The sequence below is a fragment of the Gopherus flavomarginatus genome, chromosome 1 (assembly GCF_025201925.1).
Source record: "Gopherus flavomarginatus isolate rGopFla2 chromosome 1, rGopFla2.mat.asm, whole genome shotgun sequence".
NCBI classification, from domain to species: Eukaryota; Metazoa; Chordata; order Testudines; family Testudinidae; genus Gopherus; species Gopherus flavomarginatus.
The window spans coordinates 276,182,937-276,204,043 of NC_066617.1; the positions used below are offsets into that span (position 1 = coordinate 276,182,937).

Consider the following 21,107-nt stretch of genomic DNA (forward strand, 5'->3'; position numbering starts at 1 on the left):
AAAGGAGTATTATATATTTATCGCTACCTGTTATGTGGCTGCAGTTATGATTCATCTTTTATTAGGTGGCATTTGCAAAACACCAACACTGCCTGTTTCCTAAAGAAGTATATCAACCTACTTCAGCGACTACACTCAGGAAAGATGACACCTTAAAATACTTATTCATGTGCTAGGAAAACATTGTTGCATGAGAAATAGTGCATTTTAAATTTTTCTTTCAAATGGCAACTCCATTTAAAGGTGATTTTTTATAAAAAGTTCAAGAAAAATAGCTGAACTTTACTAAGTAAAGGTGTCAGACATTTTGGAAAATGTGCCCATCTATTTAATCTTTGTTGTTATAGACTAATGTGAAACAAATAAGTAATGCATTTTCCCGTATCCCCTCTTCTTGTCTAAAAATGGCTGCTCCATAAACCTGTCTCTCACACCTACTGCTCACCAACTTCTCACTTTTAGTGAGACACTTCAGTATACACCGTCTAATGGTCTTGATGCCCAGTGCTATAATAATATACGGACTGCCTACCTACAGGTGTTTTTAGCATCCTTAGTTTAAATCTCACAGGTTACAAAATACAAAAAGATTATTTTAAAAAATCCACTCTGCAAAACCACGAGATATAATTAGGGCTTAGTTTAGCATGATTTAGAAAAGGGCTGGATGTATACATGAACAATGGGTAAAATGTTCACAACTTCCTAAGGGCCCAAACTACTTGAAAATGGGTTTCTGAGGTGTTTTTGAAAATTATACCTGCTCCAGTCACAGTAGTAAGGATTAAAAGAGCAGCAACCACCACAGTTTGGAAAGGAAAAAGTGCTTCCGGAAATAAGTCAATTTCTAACTAATGGATATTAGTAGAAATCTTTCCCTATGGAGGGGTTATTTCTGAACTGCCTACTCTCTGGTTTCTTTCAGTTTCCTCTGAAGCATCTGGTACTGGCCACTCTTAGAGACAGCATGCTGGACTAGATGGAACAATAGGCAAACTAAATGTACACATAGGCTGGTATGCCCACTAATGACTTCTATCTGGGCAGTCAGCTGCTTTTAGCAATGTTGAGGTGGGTTTTTTTTAAACGCAGTTTCTGTTTATCTGTATGTTACACATTTAGGAACAACAAATATTTCTATATCCTTATTTATATTAGTCTAATATAAAATTTATTTTTACAGATTAGGAAGACTTCTAAGTACAGTATGTGCATACAGTTTTATATGTATATACATATTTGTAAAGGAAGGAAACAGCACAATATTTTTGAAGACATTCTGGATGCAATGGGATGTGAATCAGTCACAATCAAGATAATCAAATATGAACATGTAATTAGTGACTGGTAACTGAACTATACAATACACATTCAGTACTATACAACACTCCAGATTCCATCACCTCCATATGGCACAAGAATTTGCTGTTATCTCTGGCCAATATGTAATCACATGTACATACACACCCACAAGCATCGCATAATATCTAATTTTCCTGAAGTATTAAAAGAAACCCCTCGTAAATTAGTTTTATCTGTTTACAATATATTTTTTGTCAGCATAACTGTGCGAGTGATAGATTTTGGGGGGCAAACAAATGTTTTGTTCTACCAAAAACAAAATATTTCATTTTGATTTTGAATTTTTTAAAAAAATAAAGGAAATTTCAAAACAAGTAGTCAGTCTGAATAAAAAAATCTAAATGTTTTGTTTTGCAAAGGGGAAAATGAAATATTGACGTTTTTGACATTTGTTTGTTTTTAGACATGAACAATTCACCAAAACTAACATAAATTTGCAAAATGTTTCAGGGTTGTATAATCTACATTTTTCACAGAAAATAGTTTAGACTTAAAATTTCACTCATTTATTCATGAGATGTACAAATTCTAGTTTTTAAGTCTTATGGGGGCATTTTTCTGTAAACAGAAAGGAGACAGGATTTTCAAGTACAAAAATGCTGAGAAATTAAATTGGGTTTCTCTTTTTTAATAGTAGTTCAGAGTTCAGCAAGTTCAACATACTGCTATTATATCTGTAACATAATACTCTAAAAAGAAATATGATTTTGCTTAATTATACAGGTGTTAAAAAATCCTAGGAAATATATTACACAAGCAAACAATTTTGTCAATACGTAGACCTAGGATCAGGCTACCATAAATATTGCTACGTTTAATCTCTTATTCCAGGCTTGTGCGGAGGAACAAACAGACTGAAATGAGATGCTTATATCAAGACAGAGCTGCACATTTACCAAAGACTGAAAAGTAATGTTGCCACACTAATCAACGTAAATGTCATATAAGCAGCTATTCCTGTAGATCCTGCTCCAGTTGTGTCTAAAGTGCTGCCACCATCTGTTTGATGGATTTGCTTTACGTCACTGAGGTTTGTCTTGTCTGGCATCCCTGCTGAGACAAATAAGAAAATACAGGATGATGCACACTTTCCCACTACTGGCAACATGATACAGCTAGGACAAATTTAAATATACAGAGCACACAGACTGTCACAGTTTGGTTTCTAATTCTTTTTGTTACTGCCAAAGAAGTGGATGGGAAGGGTTCTGTGGCCTGCTTTGTGCAGGAGGTCAGACTAGATGATCATATTGGTCCCTTCTGACCCTAAAGTCTATGAGTCTATAAATTCAAAACTCTTCATAATTGAATCTAGAAACACATGCCACTCTATATTGCAGTTTACCCTTGGAAGTAATTCACAGGCCTACCAGTACTGGACAGAGCAGTTATTGTAGAATTATAACTAAGCAAATATTCACAGACTGAAGTGAATAGTTTGTGAGTGCCAAGAGTACCCAGAAATCAACTACTCATATCTTAAATTTGAAAGAAGATGGAGATAATTTTATTAGAACTTTCAGGAATGTGAATCCAAAATTTAGATGAAATGAAGGTGTAACTGATGGAGGATTTTAGGGCCTCCATTTTGGCATAGAGAAAGGTGGACTTCACAGCATAAAGTCACGTTCTAAGACAAACTGTAAACAAGGAAGACCCTTATTCAGCTCCTGGTTCAATGTTTCTGAACTTTAGAAACATATATAAGACATTTTTTTCCACCTTGCCAGAATATGAAACAAGGATATTACAGTCATCCATTACACCTCCAGTACCTGGTTCAATAATCATAAGTAGAAGAGTCTGGAGACACATTCAGTCATAACAGCATTGTCATTTGCTTTTCACTTTGTGTGCATACTTCTGGACTAACTGTCTTATCCTATATAATAACCTGTGGCATGCCACTATCAATCAAAATTAACAAGTCTAAATTCAATGTTATGACATGCAACACATATTGACATTGTAATTACACTGAGACCGAAAAAGACTTCATATAAAGCAAAGTCAATATTTATGTAATGATGTCAATACATATATAATTCAGAAGGTAAGCTCTATTGCACTGGAACAGAGGCATTATAAGGAAGCTTAGCTCTACTGATCTGATGTATTGATTCTACAATCTGAGTTCCTGCATTATTATTCATTGTTTAGGACTTCTTTCACCCTTCTGCGTCATTAGCAAAGATGAATAAACTCACGATTCCATTACATTTTTAGGGGCTATGATGGAGTATGAATATTTTAGTCATGGTTTTATTCTTCTTGTTAAGCTACAGTTTAACCAGAAACTGGAGCAGCTCTCTGCTACTTCCTTATTTTTCAGGCTAACTACTTTTCATTTTAGTGCTAAAAATACTCCTTTTCTCCTACATGTAGCTTGAAAAGTGCCCTTTGTGATTTTACTGTACATACTAAAATCTCCTTCCTGTAGCTTTGAAAAAATGTGTTAAAGGAAGGGTAGGTGAAAGCCAATCATGTTGTCTCTAAAACCTGCTAGAATGTGTTTGTCTTCTTTGCTGTTGCACTCAGACAGGAGAATGGACTGCTATTTTGTATGGATTTATCAATCTATTGTGATTGCCTGGAATTTGTGAAAACTAGCTCCATGAGTACAGTGCAACTTGGAAAACAAGGAAAAACAGTAACAATAGGGAGCAGGGGGTGAAGGAAAGTAAGTCCTCCTGATCATGCTCAATGTGTAGTCTCCCTGGGAAAAGATCAATAACTAAGTACTTCACTGAATCAGGGTTTAATGGATCACCAAACAGGGTGAATCAAGGCATTTTTCCTTAGGGGTGTGGGAGATAGAAGTAGAAAGCAGATAGTCTGGGTCACTTGTCCAGCTCTTCAGTGAAGATTTTCTTCATTTGAAAGCTTTGCTTCTACAGACTGTGCTACTTCATAGTGAATTCATTGGGTCAAATTTGGCTTTCAGCTACACCTGTGCAACTCCATTAAAGTCAACAAGGTTGCATGGCTATAACAGAGATACATTTGACCCAGTGGATATATAAGAGAGTCTACCGCAGGGGTGTCAAATTTCCAGCCTCTAAGACAAATCCAGCCCACGTGATGCATTTGTCTAGCGCACATGAGATATTTATATAGTGCACAATCTCAGTTTAACACTAAGGTAACAATATAGCACTGTCAGGGGACAAGTGCACCCCCATTCTCCCTTTAGGTGCCCGGAAATGGTGTTATAGTTCTCTGGCTAAGTCCACTTGACCATCATTAACCTTAGGGTGGTATAGCCTAGTGACCAGAGTTAATCAGGCTGCCCTGTCTGATGGCCAAGTCAATTGGGCTGCCCTCTGTTGCAGGGCCATGTGGCCTGATGGCCAGAATCAATATAGCTGCCTCCTCTCACAAGGCTGTGTAGCCTACTTCCTCCTCTACAACCGGTTTCCCATTACAAGCCACATGCATCAGCTCAGAATTGGAATACCACGAAATCCTCTTTTGCATCTCTCTTGGTTAGCTATTGAACATCCTCAGTGTTTGCCCTTGTCTTTCTTTTAATGGATCTGTGCATCAGTTCTCAATCCACTACAAAGGGGTGAACTCTTGTTTTTCTATTAATCAGGATGCATTGTTTAGTTTTCTCCTACTGACAGCAGGGGTATCTGAATATTGGCCACGGACAAGTGAGTTCTGTTAACATCCAACACATTTTTGTGATGCCCGGGGGTGAAATCCACTCCCAACAGTGCTAGAAATATTGGTGACCACAGCAAATGTCTATTTACTATGAAGACACCTCAAGTTCAGAGGGAGCTAGATTTTTCCTGCTGTCTGCAGTAGGTGATGATTCTACTTCAATTCAACTCCTGTAATACACATTTTATTCCCTCTCAGCACCGGGTGTTTAAAGTAAATCAGATTTACTTCAGATCCTTAGTCCAATAGCATTGTGGTTTTCTAGCCACCGATGTCTCCAGACACATATTAATTGGTATCTGGGGAGCTCTACACGGGGGCCATTCTAATAGTTGCTGATGGTAGCCCTACTACATCAGCAATTTCTAGTTTCCCTTGATGGACCTTTCCTCTGCTTGGGCAATGCCGTCTCTATTGGCTTGTGCCTCTGCATCGCCTGCCAAATATCATCTGGCCTGAGGCCCACTCAGGAAAGTCTCTTTGGTCCCATGGGACACCTGTGAAAAACTGCACTTGGGCCTCCTCCAATTTTTTAGCCACTTCACTAGCAATCATTTCTTCAAGTGTTGTGTATATGGTATAAAGGAGTCATTATGAGGCTGGGAATTAATAGCTGATACCTTTAAGGAAACACCAATTTCTTCTTTCACATTGTGAACTCTGCATCTAATCTGGTCCATAGATTTGTCCAGGAAGTTATGCTTATGGTCTTACCAAATACATAGTCCACATGGTAAATTTCACAGTCATGGGATTTTAAAAATAAAATATTTCATGATTTCAGCTATTTATATCTGAAATTTCACAGTGCTGTAATTGTAGGGGTCCTGACCCAAAAAGCAGTTGTGGAGGGGTCACAGGGTTATGGGAGAGGGTAGTTGTGGTACTGCTACCTTTACTTCTGCACTGCTGTTGGCGACAGCGCTGCCTTCAGAGCTGGGCAGCTGGAGAGTGGTGGCTGCTGGCAGAAATCCTGTGCAGAAATAAGGATGACATGGTATGGTATTGCTACTCTTCTGCACTGCTGCCTGCAGAGCTGGGTCCTGGGTCCTCAGTCAGCAGCTGCCACTCTCCGGCCACTCAGCTCTGACGGCAGTGGTGCAGAAGTAAGGGTGGCATGGTATGGTATTGCCACCCTTATTTCTGCACTGCTGGTGGTGGGGGGGGCACTTCCTTCAGAGTTGGGTGCCCAGCCAACAGGTGCTGCTCTCCACCTGTCCAGCTCTGAAGGTAGTGCAGAAGTAAGGGTGGCAATACCATGACTCCCCCTAAAATAACCTTGTGACTTTCCTGGAACTCCCTTTTGGGTCAGGGCCCCCCAATTTGAGAAACACTGGTCTCACCTCGTGAAATCTGTATAGTGTAGGGTAATATCACACAAAAGACCAGATTTCACAGAATGAGACCAGATTTCATGGTTTGTGAAGTTTTTTTCCTGGCCATGAATTTGGCAGGGCCCTAGTTATGATCCTTCACCAGCAGGTTATGAAGTTCTCCTGCTAAACCATTTATAAGCTGACTTTTTACATAGGAGTCTCTCAGAACTTTCCACTGGACAGAGGCCCCTCTCTTCATTGCCAGGTCCAGATTCAGCACAGCAGGGTCTTCTTCCCCAGCGCCATCTACCGTTGAAGGTGGTACAGGGAAAAGCCCTATTGAACTGTCTCCTCAATGCAAATAACTATTCAAGGGTGTCTCTCCCCCCTTGTCCTGGCTTGCCATTCCTTCTGGTATTTCAAAAAGGCCAATCCCCCATCAGAGCAGTCATGCAAGTATCTATAAGAATCATAATCTGCATTGGGAAACTTCTCATATAAGGTTTGGGCAACCCCATCCAAGTATCAGATCATGCATTCACAGACAGCAAGTCGTCAAAGTCTGTCAAGTGTTCATAGATTCCAGTCTCATTTGCATAGCTGGTGCATTTGTTCTCAGGCAAAGGTGCTTTTGCCATCTTGAAGCCACTGCCACCGATTGTAATACTCACTTATAGAATCACAAATTTATTGAACCAACTCCAGTACAAACAGGCACAACTGAACTTCCTGATAACCCCAGCACGTCAGATCAACATAACTACATACAATACAACACTATCTTAACACTCAGATAGGGACACAGCACCATCAACTGGTGGAGGTGCTGTCTACAGTTATCATTATGCTATGAGCAATGTCTGGTTTAATGTCAATATCAAGCAAAAGCCAGTGTTTTAATGGAAAGCCAAATAAAGCTCAGCAATGTAACTGAAATATTGGGTTTGTTCCAGTTTAAAGCCAAACCTGTGAGGCAGTGATAGAAGGCGAGCCCCTGGGATCTAAAAGTAAATACGTCTGCAAAAACCCCGACAAAGCAAACCTTCCAAGCGTCACACATGTCTGCAATCGCCACCATCTGTGAAAACCAGCTAGAGGCAGAAGTGGAAAAATATTTTTCTAATTTGTTTTAGTAATAATTAACTAACCAAAGCATGTCACAAAGCACTATGGTACATATTACAGCAAAGTGTTTGTGTGTCAATACGGTAGAGTAGCTTTAAAAGTTTCTATCATCTCCATCTCTTTTCAAAGGTTTTGTCTGTGTGTGTATTTAGGGCGTGTGAAAGCTGACAGGACTGACAGCTCTGAAGGCTGAACTGTTCTATTTATCCACAGAACAGGTGCAGCAGCAGGGTAACAACAATCAGTAACATGCCTTAAAAATGACCTGGAAGGGCCAACACTAGTGACACTTTACGTGGTCATTGAATCCTGAGCCTCTCTGCTGAGATTGCCAACAGCACTGTAGTCAGCACCAATGGCTTTTCTGCTATTACTTGTCTCCAGGAAACTGGACTGAGACCACCAAATTCATTTTAAATACACCTCTCAGCAATAACAACTTTGTTGGCCATTGGCCTGGGAAAGTTTGGAGTTGAGCAAGCTTCATCCCCACTTTCATAGCAATATCTACACTCCTACCTCAGATCACTTCACACACCCCACTGTCTGCTGTATGCTGAATCACACACGTTGGAGGTCAGGAGATTCTCCAAGTTACAATGAAGTTGTCAGGTGTTTTTCCATGCATTATTTGGGAGAATCCAGTTAGCTTTGAGGAGGAGGAAAAAGAACTCTCCTGGTGTGCAGTGCCCTCCCTGCCATATGCTAGAACAGTGGTTCTCAAACTGTGGGTCAGGACTCCAATGTGGGTCATGATCCCGTTTGAATGGGGTCGGCAGAGCTGGTGCTATACTTGCTGGGGCCCAGAGCCAAATATGAAGCCCAAGCTCCACTGCACTAGACTGATGTCATGGTATAATTCCCCACTCTGAACCTTAGCGTCCAAAAGATGGGGTACCAGCATGAATTCCTCTAAGCTCAATCACCAGCTTAGAACCTGTAGCGCTGCCACCAACCAGGAATTCCAGTGCCTGGTACACTCTGGTCCCCCCAAAACCTGGCCCGGGGACCCCCAAGACCCAGACCCTCTGGATCTTAACACAAGGAAAGTAAACCCTTTCCCTCACCGTTGCCTCTCCCAGCCTTCCCCTCCCTGGGTTACCCTGGAAGATCACTGTGATTCAAACTCCTTGAATCTTGAAACAGAGAGGAAAATTCACCTTCCCCCCCTCCTTCTCTCTTCCCCTCCCAGATTCTCCCTGAGAGAGACAGTAATCCTAACACAGAGAGAATTTAGCCTCTCTCTCCCCCTTCCCTCCTTTCTCCCCACCAATTCCCTGGTGAATCCAGACCCAGTCCCCTGGGGTCTCACCAGAATAAAAAAACAATTAGGTTCTTAAACAAGAAAAGCTTTTAATTAAAGAAAAAAAAACAGTAAAAGTTATCTTTGTAAATTTAAGATGGAATATGTACAGGGTCTTTCAGCTATAGACACTGGGAATACCCTCCCAGTCTAAGTATACAAGTACAAAATAGAATCTTCTCAGCAAAATACCGATTTGAACTCCTTTCAGCCAAATACCCATTTGAACTCCTTCCAACCAAATGCATATTTGCAAATAAAGAAAACAAACATAAGCCTAACTAGCTTTATCTATCTAGTACTTACTATTTGGAATCTATAAGAACCTGTATCAAGGAGATAGGAGAGAAACCTGGTTGCACGTCTGGTCCCTCTGAGCCCCCAGAGTGAACAACAACCAAAATCTAACAGCACACACACAAAACTTCCCTCCCTCAAGATTTGAAAGTATCCTGTCCTCTGGTCAGGTGACAGTCAGGCTTACTGAACTTGTTAACCCTTTACAGTCAAAGAGATATAAAGTACTTCTGTGCTATTAACTTTTCTTATCTGTTTATGACAACTGAAGCCCAAGGACTTCAGCCCATGGTGGTGGGGCTCAGGGTTACAGCCCCCCCCTTTTGGGGCTGAAGCTTTTGGGCTTCAACTTTGACCCCCCCATCCCACAGTCTGAAGCAGTGGGCCTTGGGATTCCACTTTGCCCTCCCCTCTGCCCAGGACAATGAGTCTCGGGCTTTGGCTTTGATCCCCCTGCTAGGGTGGGGAGATTCAGGAGGGCCCACGGTTCAGTGTTATATAGTAATCTTTGCTGTCAGAAGGGGGTCGTGGTACAATGAAGTTTGAGAACCCCTGTACTAGAACATTCAAATTATGCCTCAGACAGCACATATGTTTTATGTGAGTCTCAAATATTAATTATTATTAAAAATAATTATATCATTGTTTACTGTTTTTGTTAAATTCCAGCCGTGTGCATGGTACTTCCTAAGTCAGAAATAAAGACAGTTCCTGCCCATAAACAGTGCCTTTTTTAAGGAGGAATTTTTAAATAAGAGGGGCTGCATGCCTTTGAAATGGAAAATCTTATAGGATGTGGCTCTTGCAAGATGCCACTCTTATATAGGGTCCTAGCTGAAACTCATTGCAGTCATTTAATACATATACATATAAACTAGAGAGCATATTTTTGTTTTGTACAGTTTGTGGAGTGTGAAGAAAAGTGTCAGTTATTGTAGAAATGTGCCAGGATTTGGAAGGACAGTCATGATGAAACTTCTAATGAGACTGGGAGAATTCAGGAGGTTTGGATAGGGGATTTATGATTGTGCTGCAGGAAGATTATTTTAGATGAAGCTATGATTGTGGTACTTGGGACTGAAGAGTTGTCTGGAAATAGGAGGATGAATAGTACGAGGAAATAGAAAATCAACTTGTACAAGGCTTCTGAAAGTCTGCAGGTGAATGGGGAACGATGAGAATGTGTGGAGTAGAATATAGACATAAGGACACAGCTCTTAATGGATTAGGAGAATTTAGAGGCAAGGCAAGCAGGATAGTGATAGGATAGAGGTTCTGAGGAGTACAGAGGGGTGATGTCTGTCATAACAGAGGGCTCAGGAAAATATAGGTGGTGGTACTGCTAAGAGTTTCTCAACTATATCCAGGGAACATAGAAGTGGTTAACACCAGCTATATTTTTCCCAAGGAACATATCTAACTTCAAGGAGTCTGAGTCATTTTTTCCCCCTAAAGGACAAGTCTAACTTTAGGAAATATGATTCTTATGTTTTTATAATATTATTATATTTATCAGTAATGAGTTCTGAGTAATAACTTTACACAGTACGAAAAACTGGAGAAAATTATGATAATTAATCAATTAGGGTCATACCATGTCTCTCCTTGGTGCTCTTAGGCATAAATCAAGTATCAGAGGGGTAGCCGTGTTAGTCTGGATCTGTAAAAGCAGCGAAGAGTCCTGTGGCACTTATAGACTAACAGATGCTCCAATACATTTGTTAGTCTATAAGGTGCCACAAGAGTCTTTGCTGCTTTTAGGCATAAATGAATTGAGAGTACCACAAAACACCAAACAATGGCCAAAATTTTACCAGACAGTGAAGATTAGAGATAATGGAGCTCTTCCTTCAACCCCAACCCCATGGAGTCCTTCCATGTCAAGATCATGTGACTGAGCCTCAGTGGGTAATGAAGACTCAGCTGGCGGGATGGTGCATGGCTGCGCCTGTGTAACCTACTTGACAAACCACTAATTCCTATAGGCCCTTGTCAGGATTCCTCCCCCACTCTGAACTTTAGGGTACAGATGTGGGGACTCGCATGAAAGACTCCCTAAGCTTATTTACCAGTTCAGGTTAACAGTAAACTGCCACCACCAAGGGTGTTCCAAATCTTGGGGAAGAGCCACTTGGAACTCTACCTTCCCACAAATATTTCCTAAGAACCTAACCTCCACTTTCCTGGGCATATTTGAGACTAATTCCTCCCTACCCCCCAAGTCCTTACACCCTTTTTCCTGTGTAGGCTTGAGAGTATACACTCACCAATTAGTCCTGGTGAACACAGATCCAAAACCCTTGGTTCTTAAAACAATGAAAAATCAATCCGGTTCTTAAAAGAAGAATTTTATTAAAAGAAAAGGTAAAGTTCATCTTTGTAAAATCAGGATGGAAATAACTTTACAGGGTAATCAGATTCAAAGAGCCCAGAGGAACCCCCTCTAGCCTTAGGTTCAAAGTTACAGCAAATAGAGGTAAACCCTCTAGCAAAAGGAACATTTACGAGTTGAGAAAATGAAGATAAAACTAACACGCCTTGCCTGGCTGTTACTTACAAGTTTGAAATATGAGAGACTTGTGCAGAAAACAACTGAGGAAAGTTGGCAGTTTTTCAAAGGGACACTATTAAGGGCCCAAAAGCAAGTTATTCCGATGGTTAGGAAAGATAGAAAATGTGGCAAAAGACCACCTTGGCTTCACCACGAGATCTTGCGTGACCTACAAAATAAAAAGGCGTCATATAAAAAATGGAAACTAGGTCAGATTACAAAGGATGAATATAGGCAAATAACACAGGAATGCAGAGGCAAGATTAGAAAAGCAAAGGCACAAAATGAACTCAAACTAGCTATGGGAATAAAGGGAAACAAGAAGACTTTTTATCAATACATTAGAAGCAAGAGGAAGACCAAGGACAGGGTAGGCCCACTGCTCAATGAGGAGGGGGAAACAGTAACAGGAGACTTGGAAATGGCAGAGATGCTTAATGACTTCTTTGTTTCAGTCTTCACTGAGAAGTCTGAAGGAATGTCTAGTATAGTGAATGCTTACGGGAAGAGGGTAGGTTTAGAAGATAAAATAAAAAAAGAGCAAGTAAAAAATCACTAAGAAAAGTTAGATGCCTGCAAGTCACCAGGGCCTGATGAAATGCATCCTAGAATACTCAAGGAGTTAATAGAAGAGGTATCTGAGCCTCTAGCTATTATCTTTGGGAAATCATGGGAGACGGGGGAGATTCCAGAAGACTGGAAGGGGGCAAATATAGTGCCCATCTATAAAAAGGGAAATAAAAACAACCCAGGAAACTACAGACCAGTTAGTTTAACTTCTGTGCCAGGGAAGATAATGGAGCAGGTAATCAAAGAAATCATCTGCAAACACTTGGAAGGTGGTAAGGTGATAGGGAATAGCCAGCATGGATTTGTAAAGAACAAATCGTGTCAAACTAATCTGATAGCGTTCTTTGATAGGATAACGAGCCTTGTGGATAAGGGAGAAGCGGTGGATGTGATATATCTAGACTTTAGTAAGGCATTTGATACAGTCTCGCATGATATTCTTATAGATAAACTAGGAAAGTACAATTTAGATGGGGCTACTATAAGGTGGGTGCATAACTGGCTGGATAACCGTACTCAGAGAGTAGTTGTTAATGGCTCCCAATCCTGCTGGAAAGGTATAACAAGTGGGGTTCTGCAGGGCTCTGTTTTGGGACCGGTTCTGTTCAATATCTTCATCAACGATTTAGATGTTGGCATAGAAAGTACGCTTATTAAGTTTGCGGATGATACCAAACTGGGAGGGATTGCAACTGCTTTGGAGGACAGGGTCAAAATTCAAAATGATCTGGACAAATTGGAGAAATGGTCTGAGGTAAACAGGATGAAGTTCAATAAAGATAAATGCAAAGTGCTCCACCTAGGAAGGAACAATCAGTTTCACACATAAAGAATGGGAAGAGACTGTCTAGGAAAGAGTATGGCAGAAAGAGATTTAGGGGTCATAGTAGACCACAAGCTTAATATGAGTCAACAGTGTGATACTGTTGCAAAAAAAGCAAACGTGATTCTGGGATGCATTAACAGGTGTGTTGTAAACAAGACACGAGAAGTCATTCTTCCGCTTTACTCTGCACTGGTTAGGCCTCAACTGGAGTATTGTGTCCAGTTCTGGGCACCGCAGTTCAAGAAAGATGTGGAGAAATTGGAGAGGGTCCAGAGAAGAGCAACAAGAATGATTAAAGGTCTTGAGAACATGACCTATGAAGGAAGGCTGAAGGAATTGGGTTTGTTTAGTTTGGAAAAGAGAAGACTGAGAGGGGACATGATAGCAGTTTTCAGGTATCTAAAAGGGTGTCATCAGGAGGAGGGAGAAAACTTGTTCACCTTAGCCTCCAATGATAGAACAAGAAGCAATGGGCTTAAACTGCAGCAAGGGAGATTTAGGTTGGACATTAGGAAAAAGTTCCTAACTGTCAGGGTAGTTAAACACTGGAATAGATTGCCTAGGGAAGTTGTGGAATCTCCATCTCTGGAGATATTTAAGAGTAGGTTAGATAAATGTCTATTAGGGATGGTCTAGACAGTATTTGGTCCTGCCATGAGGGCAGGGGACTGGACTCGATGACCTCTCGAGGTCCCTTCCAGTCCTAGAGTCTATGAGTCTATGAGAAAGACTTGGAGAACATGGATTGATGTCTGGTTCCTCTTACTGCCAAGAGCAACCACCACCAAAAACAAAGAGCACAAACAAAAGCCTTCCCCCCCCCCCCCGCCAAGATTTGAAAGTATCTTGTCCCCTTATTGGTCCTTTTGGTCAGGTGTCAGCCAGGTTACCTGAGCTTCTTAACCTTTTACAGGTCAAAGGATTTTGGTGCCTCTGGCCAAGAGGGATTTTATAGCATTATATACAGGAGGGTTGTTACCCTTCCCTTTATAGTTATGACAGCCCTGCTCCACACTTGTAAGTGTTAGGGAGTAGCCCTAGTAGGGAAATATAGGTAACATGACTCTTGAGAGATAGGAGCAGATACAGCCCAGTGTGTCTCTGCTGTACTCCCTTTCAGAGGGGTGACAGCAGGTATATTGCCCTGCATATCTGAATTCTGGGAAGCAATGTGCTTCCTTGAGACACAGTACAATCTGTAGAGTCAAATGAAGCAGAGCAACAGTGCATGAGCCCCTATGTGGATCAGCATCTGTCTCCAAGGCACAACTGGGCCTTTACTAAAAGGTACTGTAACATGAAGATAACTTAGGTGCCATTGTTTACTGTATTTAGACCAAGATATACAACACATTTCTTTGTGATTTTGTGATAACTGGCTTTCGAAGAAGTGAGGGCTGAATAGTGACGTAACAGATGTCTGTGCTGAGAATGGAGAAATTAACCTAGTATACAGTGTGACCTTGGTTTACTTTGTTTAGTTTTCAGTTAATGAAGGATAAATTAAGTAGATAATCTTTAGAGCCTAAAGAATTGTCAAAAACATTTTCACAAGAACCTTTGGGGACTTTTAGGTCTTAATATTGAAGAAAAATCAATTATCCAGCATTGCCCATGGGTTTCCTCATCTGAGTTATAAATCAGTTTAGTCAACTTAATTTCCTACTACTTTCAACTCATTGTTTCTTCACTGAAGCTGTTTTAGCTAAGATGATACATAATGAAAGAAAGTTCAATAAAAAAGAAAAAAGATATTAGGGAAAATATTTATTATGAATTATTTGGTAGGCATGAGACTTTTTCATCATGGGATCTATTGTCTCTATAAGCATATATAATTGCCATCTCTGTCATTAGAAACTGATACTAAAATTCTTTACTGAAAAATATTTTTAATCCATGTTCCCTGGTGTCATTCTTTGAATGTTAAAATCTAAAATCTCATCTTGAGGTACACTGGAGAAACAAACAGCTTGGAAGAAAAATATATAAGGGAAGATAGATTCATGGTCTTGTCTGCTGTGGCAGCATCTATCTATTCCAGTATCCTGACTCTCATAGTGACTGGTACCAGATACTTCAGAGGAAGCTGAAAGAGAATTTGGAATATTGGAGAATTTGGAATACCCAGCCCACTGGAAGTTTTCTCCCAAACTTTGCCATTCAGACATTAGTTTATGACCCCATGCTTGAGGATATATATTTCCTATCTTTAAAAAATAAAGAATTGTCAATGTTTTCATTATGCTCATAAATGCCTAATAATATCACTCCAGCCTCTGTTCAACAAGAAAACAAACAAACAAAAAAGTTTTAAATAAGAAGCAATATCAAATTGAAACTCAACTGATTTCTTCCCAGTCTCATGAACTCATTTTTTCACTACGTAGGCTGAGTAGTCTTAGAAAATACCTATTTAAAAAAACCTAAAAGAATGTTCATAACATTGACAATGATCTCATATTTTACAAAATAACGTTTCAGCAACTTCTCTACTCCTTTTATATGTGCTATTTGGTGCCAGAAATGCTGAGCTTGACTGTATTTATTTTACCCTAGAGAGTATTATGCAAATATTAATGCATATGAAAATATTAATTTAAAGGACTGAACATGACAGCTCCTACAGCTTGAGCTAAAACTCTGTATCTGGGGGCTATAACAACTCATGAGCTCTGTGTATTGGGCACTGAGGGTGACCTGTAACACACACACACAAATACACACCCTGGGTTACCCAAACAGTCTGCCCATTACAGACTTAAGTGAGCCCATAGTCAGTTCACATATAGGCAGCAATACCATTCAATATAGTTGTCATAAACAGATAGTTAAGGGTTAATAGAACAGGAGTACTTCATGTCTCTTTTGACTGTAAAGTGTTAACAAGTTCAGTGAGCCGGCTGTCACCTGACCAGAGGACCAATCAGGGGACAAGATACTTTCAAATCTTGAGGGAGGGAAGTTTTTGTGTGTGCTATTAGTGTTTGGTTGTTGTTCTCTCTGGGTTCTGAGAGTGACCAGACATGCAACCAGGTTTCTCTCCAATCTCTTTGATACAGTCTCTCATATGTCCAGAATAGTGAGTACTAGGTAGATAAGGCGAGTTAGGCTTATGTTTGTTTTCTTTATTTGCAAATGTGTATTTGGCTGGAAGGAGTTCAAATTTGTATTTTGCTGAAAGAATATTAATTTGTACTTGTATACTTAGGCTAGGAGGTCTAGCTGTCTATAGCTGAAGGATCCTGTAACATATTCCATCTTAAATTTACAAAGATAATTTTTACTGTTTTTTTCTTTCTTTAATTAAGAGCTTTTCTTGTTTTAGAACCTGATTGTTTTTTCATTCTGGTGAGACCCCAGGGGACTGGGTCTGGATCCACCAGGGAATTGGTGGGGAGAAAGGAGGGAAGGGGGAGATAAAGGTTAATTTTCTCTCTGTGTTAGGATTACTTTCTCTCTCAGGGAGAGTCTGGGAGGGGGAGAGAGAAGGAGGGGGGAAGGAGAATTTTCCTCTCTGTTTTAAGATTCAAGGAGTTTGAATCACAGTAATCTGCCAGGGTAACCCAGGGAGGGGAAGTCTGGGAGAGGCAACGGTGAGGGAAAGGGTTTACTTTCCTTGTGTTAAGATCCAGAGGGACTGGGTCTTGGGGGTCCCCGGGCAAAGTTTTTGCGGGGGGGACCAGAGTGTACCAGGCACTGGAATTCCTGGTTGGTGGCAGAGCTACAAGTACTAAGCTGGTAATTGAGCTTAGAGGAATTCATGCTGGTACCCCATCTTTTGGACACTAAGGTTCAGAGTGGGGAATTATATCATGACAATAGTTTATAACCAGTAGGCCAGGCAATTAAAAATCAAAGTCAAGTCCCTACTGCCAACATAACCACCCTCATATTTATGCCTTGTTTACAAATGCCAGAGTAAAAAGATGAGCTTGCAGTATATCTTGAAGATCATTAGATATGGGCTATTGCAGATCCAGGTAAGGGAGCGAATTCAAAAGAATACCCCACTGGAGAGGTCTCCCAAAAAGCACCACCAAAGAATCAACAATGGCCTCCCACCCAAAGAGGGGTAGGTCCGCAAAAATACACAGTTCAGCTACATTTTATGGGACTAAAATAAAAGAAAAAGAGGGATGGGAGTGAGAAGGGAATGCCACCTGGACTCAGTGGAAGCCCACTGCTCCAAGAAAGTCAAAGGTGTCAATTGACACTGCCTAGTGGAACTCTGCATGGATATATAAGGCAAAAGAAAATGGTTCCACAGTCAGTAAGAGCCAAACCCATGGCTAAGCTTAGTTTCCAGACTGACAGAAGTCAATAATAGTGGAGTCAACTGAATACAGGGAGAATTGCCTCACCAAAAACCTAATTCAAACAAAGGAGTGTTGCACTTTGTTGTGAGATCTGTGGCCATTCAGAGGTGGTCATCAGCAAGTTTCACAGCTGTGGAAAAACTATTCACGAATCTCATGACATTTGATTTTAACAATTGATCTGTGGCTGACAGATCAATTATTCTAGTGTAACACAACTACTGTGGGCTGCCACAGAGAAGAGGTACTTCAGGTAACCTGTGCCAATCCTGTGGAGGTCCTTGAATAGTGGGACCAAAACAGAGAATTTGATTCTGTATTCCCACATGGAGGCAATGCAGAGAATGGAGCACTGATGTAATGTTGGTGGCCTATGTCACTGAATATGTGTGCTGCTCCATTCAGGCCCAAACAGAGATTGTCCAGGGCTGGCAGCTTCATTCCTAGATATAATGAATTTCAGGAATCAAGCTTAGAGGTCACAAATTAATGGATCATGGCTGCTGGATCAGAGTCCAATAGGATGGGACACACTCTTCTAGCCAGTAGTAGAAAAAGGGCATTTTTACCAGTTGTAGGTTTCCTTAACGGACTTGAACTGTAGGGAAAACATTAGAGTACAGATGCAGTGATAATTTTTTTCAAAGAGCTTCCCTGTCCCTTCCAACATAACCTCCTTATCTTTTCTGGGATTTCTGGTGCTCCAGAGTTGTTAAATTCTATTGGGCAGATTGAGTCATAGAATTTAGAAATAGATTTTTTTCTCACAGAGCATTCTCCAGTGCTTTATACAGTCTTGTCTTAAGAAACAGAGCTTTCACCAATTTCCCTTGGGGAAACTATTCCACAGCCATTATAATGTAGCACTCCTTAGTGTGAAGATCCTTAGTATGATAAGGGTAAGATCTATTTAGGGACAATTTTGTTTGCTGAACTGTTGTCAGTTTTTGTTCTCTGCCTCTGCAGTAATATAAATGGTTGGCCATGGAGAATACCATTCTGCACTAAAATTGTTGCTGAATAAACTTTCTGAGAATATAGTTTGTACTTTTCAGAAGGAAATAACTTAGTCTTATTTAAAATCCTCTTTTTTTAGTTTATACATGTTAAGGACGATTCTAATAAGTTACAAACAGACAAGAACAGATACAAGCACATAAGGAATCACAAGTTGCAACTAAACATGCCTACAGACAAAGTAATAACATTACTGTTAATGTTAGAATCCAATTAAGCAGACTTTCTAATAACATTAGCTAGGAGAATTCTCCATGGCCAACCATATATTAGGAAATGAAGCCAAACTATCATGCTTAATTGCACATAATTTCTCAAAGCTGTAGAAATAGAAAGGAGAAATAGAGTGTAACCAATGGTCTTAAGATAAGTCTGGCAAGTTTTATAAACAGTGAGAACAGCAGACATTAAAACTTAGTCCCAATATTTAAAAGTTTTATTTCCAAGTTCAGAGTAGCTTTTGTTTCATATTATAAATTAATAAAGGAATGTATTTCCATTTAGAAAACAAAGCTTTTATGTGTTAATCATATTTTCACTCTTCTAGGAATGAAAAATAGGTAGCTATGCGTACACTACAAGCTATATATTTATTCAGATGTAAAATATTTTACTTTGTGCTAAATCTTTGCTTTCTAAATTACATTAAAAAAGTACATTTTAGCCATTTTAAGCAAACAAGGGCTATCGCTACATTACTGGTCAAGGGTGTGATTCCTCCGCTAGTGTACACATATTCACGCTGATTGAGCTAATGAAAGTATGAAAAGACAAGGTTATACAGACAGTGGCAGTGGAGGCATGGCTGAGCCATATTAAGTACCTCCCCACTAGTTTCAGGCAGGTTTGTACTTAGTATGAAAATTTGTACACAATCAGGGAAATCACACCCTTGGCCAGTAATGTAGACATAGCTCTTGTTTGCTTAAGATGGCTAAAATGTACGTTTTTTATATATAATTTAGAAAGCAAAGATTCAGCACAAAGTAAAATATTGTACATTTGAATCCTTGGGTTTTATTTTGCATGCATAGATACAAATCCAACTATCATGCAACTGCTGATAGCTACCACTCAGTTTTGAGCTAAGGCACCTTGAGATCTACTGGTGAAAAGCTCTCTATAAGAGATAGGTAGTAGAAGTAAAACTACTACTTTGTCTTCTAACCCAGTATCACTGCAATCCATGTCCATGGCAAAAATAATTTTAAAGCTTTGGTACCCCAGAATTAATGCTGTCAGTGGCGCCTATTTTGCGTGGTGAAATGCAGCTTTACAATCCTATTCGCTACTGATGAACTTTTGTCCTTTTCCCATTAACCTGTGCAAAGACCTTGCAATCAGTGCAAAACCCAGAATAAAACTATGGTAATAGGAACAACATCCTATAAATCAGCGACTTTTCTGATGATTGTGGAAGTAGGCAAATTCTTCATTGTTAGAATTTTCCTGTCATCAGTAATATTTTCTGTCCTACTAATGAAATGCCCTGTTTAAATTACTGGGCTCTTAAACAATTCACATTTGTTTTGACTCAGTTTTAAACTGGATGCTTTCAGTTTATCAAAAACCTATTGTAAGAGGTTTACATCCTAATCAACAGGGCCAGCTCCAGGCCACAGCGCACCAAGCACGTGCTTGGGGTGGCACGCCGCGGGGGACACTCTTCCGGTCGCCGGGAGGGCAGCAGGCGGCTCCAGTGGACCTCCCGCAGGCATGCCTGCGGAGGGTCTGCTGGTCCCGTGGCTCCGGTGGACCATCCGCAGGCACGCCTGCGGGAGGTCCACTGGAGCCGCGGGACCACTGGACGCCCACAGGAAAGCCTGCGGGAGGTCCACCAGAGCCGCGGGACCGGCGAGCTGCAGAGCGCCCCTCGCGGCATGCCGCCATGCTTGGGGCGGCGAAATTGCTAGAGCTGGCCCTGCTAATCAATAATTTTGGTATACACCAGAATATAATCTAGAACTGAGAGATGAACCTGAACAAAAGCCCAAGAACAGAAAACACAAACTTTGGGGAAGTTTGGATCTGGGTAGAACCTCGTGGCTTGAGTTCATTATTGAAGTTAAAATGTTTTGTAAAATTTTTTCAACATTTTCAAAGGTAGCTTCAACATTACACAATTCAAATGGAATTATGTTGAACTTTCACACATCTGGACCTGTTGTCAATACAACATTTTGATGTGTTCATTTTGATTTGCCTACATGCACTCTTTACATCAAAGGTAGCGAACCACAGTTTCCCAGAAAAGACCTCTCATTAGTCATTTTTGTGGCCAGAGGCTAAAGCTCCTACAAAGTGACATTTGAAATTTGTTATACTATAATCCATGTAAAATCTAGCATGCCTATCTTTTATCATGCAATTTATTTTGTATCAGTTTCTTTCATATAAATGTCTAGTCCTCAATTTTCATTTGAGAGACTGGTGACTTTGATGGAATGTTTCAAAGTTCAATTTCATTTGTGCCAGACCCAAACACTCTTTCTACCTGTAACAAATGTGGAGGTGCTCAGCAATGAATAGTCATCTGTGAGCCAAAATGTGTTTTATGAATCAGATTCCTGTGTTGGAATGTCGAGGAAGAAGCCAGTTCCAGCACATACCCCTGCAGACACAAGAATTCTGATTGCAAGTCATTAAGACTGAATGGGTCTAACTGTCAAAAAGATGAAACAATCATCACAGGGGCATTCTCTTTGATGGGGTGGCTGGCTGAGACTTTGTCTATACTACAGAATTTTGTCAA

The 21,107-nt window shown here is 40.4% G+C and overlaps 1 protein-coding gene across 2 annotated transcripts in view; it reads right to left on the minus strand.

The window, feature by feature from the left end:
- Positions 1–1,193: 1,193 nt before the first annotated feature.
- GPC5 (glypican 5) overlaps positions 1,194–21,107 on the minus strand; it is a 1,108,951-nt gene continuing 1,089,037 nt past the window's right edge. The window contains exon 8 of one of the 2 annotated variants that reach the window (XM_050948964.1): positions 1,194–2,412. In XM_050948964.1, coding sequence (XP_050804921.1) covers positions 2,255–2,412 — 158 coding nt within the window. In that variant the 3' untranslated portion in view covers positions 1,194–2,254. Of the gene's footprint in view, positions 2,416–21,107 lie in introns of both variants that reach the window. The other variant, XM_050948957.1, reaches the window with a different exon arrangement.